General features: G+C 36.3%; 1 protein-coding gene across 2 annotated transcripts in view; it reads right to left on the bottom strand.

Annotated features, from left to right (window-relative positions):
• Positions 1–788: 788 nt before the first annotated feature.
• The window catches only part of NUF2 (NUF2 component of NDC80 kinetochore complex), a 32494-nt gene continuing 25862 nt past the window's right edge, over positions 789–7420 (bottom strand). For both annotated transcript variants that reach the window (XM_045546597.1, XM_045546598.1), the window contains exons 13-14: positions 6901–7036; positions 789–1217 (exon numbers count right to left, since the gene is read on the bottom strand). In XM_045546597.1, the coding sequence (XP_045402553.1) occupies positions 1083–1217; positions 6901–7036 (271 nt within the window). In that variant the 3' untranslated portion in view covers positions 789–1082. The remainder of the gene's footprint in view (positions 1218–6900; positions 7037–7420) is intronic.

Genomic DNA, 7420 nt, shown 5'->3' with positions numbered 1-7420 from the left:
GGAAATAAAATAGACTCGCATGTATACAACAGGTTTTCTAGAAATTTGGTCGCGGGGAAAAAAGGGCAGTAGGTAATGGTAGAGATAGGTACATGGTGGTTAAAATTTTTAAATGTGAGAGAGACGTGTTCATGTTTACACCTGTTACCTGGCCTCGCGGGCAGCCCTTTCTATGAAAATCCGTGACTATTTAAAGAGCAGCAAGCAAGGAACAGGGCAGTAGCTCAACTCTGCACCCCCATCTATTCCTCCTGGACACCCAGTTTTTGCTCTGCTCCTCCCATTCCAGGGCTTTCCTCTTGCTGAAGGCCTGGGCTCTCCCTGCAGCATTTTATTATCTCTGACAAAGAGGAACGTCCCAGCACTCTCAGGACTCTAAATACTAATAGATAACACGTATCGAGTGTCTACCAAGTGCCAGGCACTGTTGTAACCATTTTATGCATTTTAACTCATCTTTCTCATGAAAATGCCGATGGCATCAAGAACAAAACAGACCACCACACCCAAACTTTTTCTTTCAAATGATTGCATTAGAAAGTGCAGTGCGGTTGGAACATTCCAGACTTTGGTATCACACGAGCACAGTTCACATTTTGGTTCAGCTACTTAACCTTTGGGGACCGTCATATGGTCACTTCATCTGTAAAGTAGTAATAAAAGTATCGACCTAGAGTTGCTGACATGAGGGTCCAATCAGATCCCTAAGCACAATGTTTAGGGCACAGTGAGGCCTTAAGGATGCCACAACTCTGCATGTCAACAAACAAGACAACAGCCATGATAAGAACAGAAAAAACATATTTCATAGGTAACCAGTTTCGTTTTATTACAACTTTTTGCAAGGGGCAGAGTAGAGACATGAATAGCTACACAAGTTATTTTAACTTTAAATTAATAAAAGTCTACCTTGAATTCTTATCTTATAAACTAGCCACATATGAGAGTATATAAGAACTGACTGAGGCTACATTATTTGGTACTGCTGATACTTCCATTAGCTTCAACTCAACTACTGTCTTTCCAAACAGAAGATTAAAAGATGGCGAGCTATTTACAAAGAGACATATAATTCGGTTTAATCAGGGTGGCGCTCTGAACATCTTCTTCTTCAGCTCCGCTGTCTTCCCGTCTACCTTAGCGCAGCCGTCCTCTCTTGCCTTTTCAATGCCTTCGTGGTACTTCTCCAGAGCAGTTTTCAAGTTTAGAAGTATTTCCTAAGTAGACAATGAAATAGAGTAAGAATTATTCCATGCAACAACCTAATCTAAAAATGAGTTCCAAGAATTCCAGTAGTTTCATTCATATTAATACTTTAAAGCCTAAACTCTTATGCACACACATGCGTGTGTACTACACCTGCTCTTATTAAAAATTCATTCTGTGAGCTGCACAAACACATCAAAAAAGTCTGCTGCTTAGAAAGAACAAAGCAGAGACGTGTGACAATGGTTAGGATTCCAAGACATTAAAAATAAACATTTATAATTACCAAAGAAAAATTTTACTTTAGAGTTTTCCATGCTAAACATGGAATAACTAGATTACTATAGATAAACTATAACCACTGTATTTGACCCTAATCATCATTTAAAAGACATGTAAACAGATTTAATAAGTCATCTACAGGACTGAAAAATATATTATATCTTTGAGTTCTTTTAAAAAAAAATTGGTTTGATATTTCACAACTTATATGGATGTGCTAAGAATTAAAAAAAATGAAAGCAAAACAATTTTTATAGATTAAATAAGAAACATATTAGCCTGTATACATTTTCTATTTTCATACTTACCAAATATAATATTAATCCTCCTTTTATTATTCATTTTTCTTAGACAAAACAATTCTCAAGCCATGGTACAAGAAACAGTGGTATTCTATAAGGCTACGGGATTTGCCACTGAAATAAAACAGCCACCCTTTTCCAACAGGGGAAGACAAACAGTAAATGGGTACAATGTTCTCAATTTTAAGCATCTCTCCTATAAAATTTTTCTTAAACCTATGGTTTTATACTACTTATCTAAGTTTAAGTTCTAGCATAGAATCTGATTTTCAATAAATTATATAGATTAGAATTTGATTTAGTACGAATTCAGTGTTCCAAAAAACAACTATTACTCCAGATTAAGCGAATGTAAATATATGCTTAAGGCTAAATGCTCTCCAAAAATTCAAACAGTTATGAAATCCTAATACAAAAATAGAAGAGTGTGTTTAGATTTCCAAGATCTAAGCAGAGATCAAATTATTATAACTATGATAGAATATAAACCATTAGGAAAATAAATCAAAAATTTTTGAAAGCTTTATTTCTTAAATCCTTCAGGAAAACTAAATGTGAATTAGTTGCTAGCTTGTGTGAATGCCATTTAAAAAAAAAATCAGCAGATTCAGCAGCTATAGATCAATTTAACTTCCTAGTTCTATAGGGGTATATGTTTATTCATACTAAAAAGAAAGCTGAATAAATTTGGCAGAAAGATATTACTTATAGGAAACTATCAAAACTAAGCATGGCTAAATAAAGATATACAATCTGTAAATATCTGAACCAACCGTTTCAGCACACTCACAAGAGCATTCTCCTCCTGAGGACAAACATACTCTCAAGGAGCCAAATTCTGCCTGCAGAGGCAGATTAAAGCCAATTCCAGGGCACGTACACAGGAGCAAACAGACACTTGAAGTCCTGAGCCAACCCTCACAAGGTGTTTAACGGTGACAGATCATAACTCTGATAAATGCTATCTATTTTAAAGTTCCCAATTGAGTTCTACATCCAAGTGGAACTTTATAATATTAATCCACAATAATTCACATATAATAAGTCTTACTGTGATGACTGTATTGAAGTTAAGTATTTTTAAACTCAAAAACTAGTTCCGCACCATCTAATATGATAACTACTAGCCACATGTGACTATTTCAATCTAGTGCAATTTAAATTTAACTTAATCAAATGAAATTCAAAATTCAGTTCCCCAGCTGCACTGGCCACACATCAGGGGCTCAACAGCCACATGTGCCCGCTGGCTGCAGTACTCTAGAAAGTTCTATTGGGCAGCGTTGGTCTAGATACCAATAATTATCTCACTTTTTAAATCAGAGATATTTAAGATTATACAAAATCTATGGATTTTTATACCCAGTGTAGCCATTTATCACACAAGTATGTGTTAATTAATCAACCAAATATATTATGGAGTACTTTCTGTAAGTGGCACTGTAAATAATACAGTAGTACAATGGAAGATGAAATTATGCTTTCTACCCTCAAGGAACATATAAACACACCAGACTAGATATTGAGTGCTTGAAATATAGCTAGTGCAAATGAGGAAACATTTTTTATTTTATTTCATTGTAATTAATTCAAATGTAAATGTAAATAGTCACACATTGCTAAGAGCTACCTCACTGGACAGCAAAGATCCAGATTTCTTAGAATAGACTAAAAGTGCTGTAGTGTCTGAGAGAGGAGAGAAATCAAAGATATGTGCAAGGAGTCAGAGAAGGTTATATGGAGGATATAATCTCTACTGAACCTTCAGTAAGGGAAATGATCATCTTAGATACAAAATTCTGGAAGTCTAGAGGTGGGTGGACTTGTGCCTACTCTCTTGGTCAGGGTGACGCCCGACATCTCATAGACGCACGGGCCGTACTGCCCGAACGAATAGACTGTGGAAAACCAGTTCCTGTTTTAAACAAGAAAGTACTGCATTGAGAGTAATATTTTAGCAGGATAAATTTGGTATCATCTAAATCCACTTGGTACTCAGTGTGGATTTGATACAGAAGAATCTAAAATCAAGGAAGAAATTCAGCAAGTGCTGCTGCAATCGATGAGTATTACAAAATTATGTGAGAGATGTGTAAACAGAAAGGGGTAGTTACAAATAGTGTCACTGAGTAAAATAAAATCATGAAATTAACTTGGTGATTGTCTAGATATCAGGATTATCTAACGCAAGTCCAAAATGTCAGTTCTTTATGATAGAAAATGATGATGCCGTTAAGAAACAGGAAGAAACTGAGTGAAACAGAGGAAGGGGAAGAAGAGAGAAAGGGAGGCAGGACAGACACAGAAAGACGCTGGATGTAATCTTATATATGTCATTTTTGTTGTGTGTGGCCAGAACAGGAAACAGATTTTTGAAAGTTACCCAAATAAAGGTAATAATTGAAACTAGAAGAGATAAATTATGTATGAGAAAGAATATTTAATGAAAAAAGGAATAGGATCACTAGAATTCAACAGAATTTGTGCAAAGAACAATTTGGCAATCTTAACATATACTTGTTTCTTTTTCATAGTGGATGATTATAAAGTAAACTAAGGAGAGTTCTCTGACAAAAAGTACCCTGATTTCAACAAAGTATTTAGAGACCTTCCCATGCTACTGTGGAACAAATAGGTATCACAATGTAGACCAGGTAAAGGCAGTTTAGAATAACTTATCAAGTTGAACAGTTGTACATAAAGTTGTGATCACAAGTTCTACACCACTTTGAAGAATAAAAATACAAGGCAGCAAAGGGCCCTGTTCTACTCAACATTTTTAACTTGGAGAAAAAGGCTTGTGATTAATTAAATATGCAGTGACACTGAACAAGGAGAAACAGCTGATGTGAATGATGGAATTTAAACTGATCCTGATATTTTTGAAATCTAGGTTGAAATAAGTAAAATGAAATGGTAAAATCCTGAATTAAAAGCAAGAGTTGCACTAAAATACAGTGAAAAACTCCTACCTTGGCAGAACCGTGTGTGAAAAAGACAGGGGTCCTTTAACTAATCACAAGCTCAGTGGGTCGAGGGCAAGACGCTGATGCCCAAAATCCAGCTTTGGGGCTGGTCACACCACCGTGTTAGTAGACTGTGTTTAGTGCTGGGTTCTACCTTTTAAACAGAATAAAGATAAGTAGGAAACAGAGTAGAGAGAACAGCAAACAGGATAGTAATGAGTCTGAAAACTAAGCTACATAAAGAAGGCTGGAAAAGTGGGGCTAATTAACCTGAATAAGAGAAGGCTGAAAAGAAACCATGATCATTGTCCTTAAATGTCTGAAAGGTTATTAAGTAAGAGAAGGCACAGACCTTCTGCAGAGAGAAGATCTAGGTTCACTGGAGTACAGAAATAAATATTTTAAACTCAATAAGAAATAGCACTTTACAACCAAAGCTGTCCTAGCAGAACAGCGTGATTGGTCATGAGTGCTACACCACTGAAAACAAGTAAGTAGAAACTATCACCAGCTCTCAAAAGCCACACTGAAAAACACAGGTTTGTGGACCCCATTGTTCTAGAGTCTAAACCAAGGTGTTTGGATGGGGGTTGTTTATTTTTAAATTCATCACTGAATTCTAATACACAGCTGGTTTTAAGAAACACCATGCCAGGTGACCTTTCAATCTGACAAACATTTAAGGCAAGCGCATACCTGTAAGGCACCATTCCAGGCATGGTTTGACACATGCTGAGGTTAACAGTACATGACTGCTACTGTCAAGAAACATAAAATGTTACCGGCAAGAGACACATGCACAAAACTAACAGTGATATAAGGTGAGTGTGGTTATCTTTTATGACTGATAAACAAAGGTATCTGAAATTTGAGTTAGTAACTAGTTACTAATTCGTTACTAACTGGTTCATTAACTACCCAGACCTTGTGATACTACATCAATATTTATCGATTTGATTTGGTTAAGAAGCAGGATTAAATATCTCCTAAGGTCTCTGTAATCCCCATTCTGGAGATAAGCATAGGGCCAAAGGCTGAATCGTGGTGAATATTCAGTTAAGGGGCAGGAAAAAGGAAAGTAGTTGTACAGAAAGAAAAGAGAAAAAAAGCAGGACAGACAGTGCACTGGGCAGACCATGAAAGGAGAATCACAACCATTTTGTTTTCTTTTTACTTTCCTTTTCCTTCCTCCAGTTCTTTCTTCTTTCCTTCCTCTTAAAGTAGCCTTGAGACGATGCTCACATGGACAAGTGCCACAGTGTAATCTTTCAGGGGGACAAAAGTTCCCAAGAACAGGTAAGGGCATTGACTTCTGTGGATCTTTTAGTATCAGGAATTTTTGCAAACTGGGTGTGGATGGTGGGAAGTAGTGACAGCAAGTGTTGAAATATTTATCAGGTTATCAGGGATTTCAGAAACCTGAATCAAAGGTGCCAAGGGTAGGCAAGATGAAGAATACTGAGAAAAGAACAAAAGGCCAAGGGATTCTGCATGAAAAAGAGCTATTTTTAATGACTTTTGGTAGAGCAGTTTAGATGACTGTTCTAGTAGAACAATCTTGACAATATAAATCAAACTTCGAAAGTTCAGGAGAGAATGGGGATATAATAAACGTATCAGGAACAGACTTGTTAGAGACATTGGCAGTTAAAAGAAGGATAGAAACGGGGAAACATTTTATGTTTGACACAGGACTGGCATTTTGAAAGGTAAAAATGTACAAGACAACATGCCTGTTCTCATTGCACTTAAGACTGTTTATGAAGTTATAAAATAAATGTACTCAAAACAAGCAAAGAATAAACATAGTAAATGATATTAGGTAATTGTGATAAAGGTATCATTAAAAGTCCTATAACACATGGGACCAAGCTAAGCTGTTTTGTTTCAGTTAACACCTCCAATATATTTAACACTGATGTTAAGAAATACTTTTGAGATCCTTTTATCAGGAAAAAAAAAACGGAGAAACTTTTTAGAGGAAATTACAATAGAAAAGGTGCTATAAATGAAAATAAAAGTAAAGGACCTGTGGGGTCAACTTCTAATCCAGAAACGGACAAAATCTTCATAATGAGGGTGACAATTTACATTTTAAACCCATGAGATGACCTGAAATCAATTTCTTATGGACACACACCCACCTGGGACTTCAGCTTCTCCCGCTCAGCAGCATCCTTTAGTTGCTGGATTCCAAATTTAACTTTCTGGATTTCTTGATTAATTGTGGTGACTCGCTCATAGACAGCATCTCTTTTTTCTTGAACTTTATTGCAATCCCTAAAGGAAAACAGAGACAGCTAATATATAATCCTCTTAAGCATCCGAAAAGGCAAACACTTAATTCTAATTTTGATTCCAAAGTGATCCTGTGTCAGTCAGTATTTGTTTAACACGTCTAAAACTCTTCTCGAGATAGAAAAGCAAACAAACAAAAACCCCAAAGCATGGTGCTATAATCACGTCGTGGCATAGGGTGAGCTTTTCACCCAACAGCTATTCTAAAAATTGGAGATTTTAAGTGACATTTCCCTAGTTGTGCACACTTAGGCACTGTTGGTGGGATTACGAATTAATACAAATTTTCTGCCAGGCAGGTTGATGACAAATACAGAATCCTTAGGCTCTGCCCTTTTTCTTCATCTGCTTAAGGAAGTGCGAAGG

Source organism: Lemur catta, chromosome 3, assembly GCF_020740605.2.
Source record: "Lemur catta isolate mLemCat1 chromosome 3, mLemCat1.pri, whole genome shotgun sequence".
NCBI classification, from domain to species: domain Eukaryota; kingdom Metazoa; phylum Chordata; class Mammalia; order Primates; family Lemuridae; genus Lemur; species Lemur catta.
The sequence above is the reverse complement of the archived record's forward strand: the minus strand, read 5'-3'. Positions and strand labels throughout refer to the sequence as shown.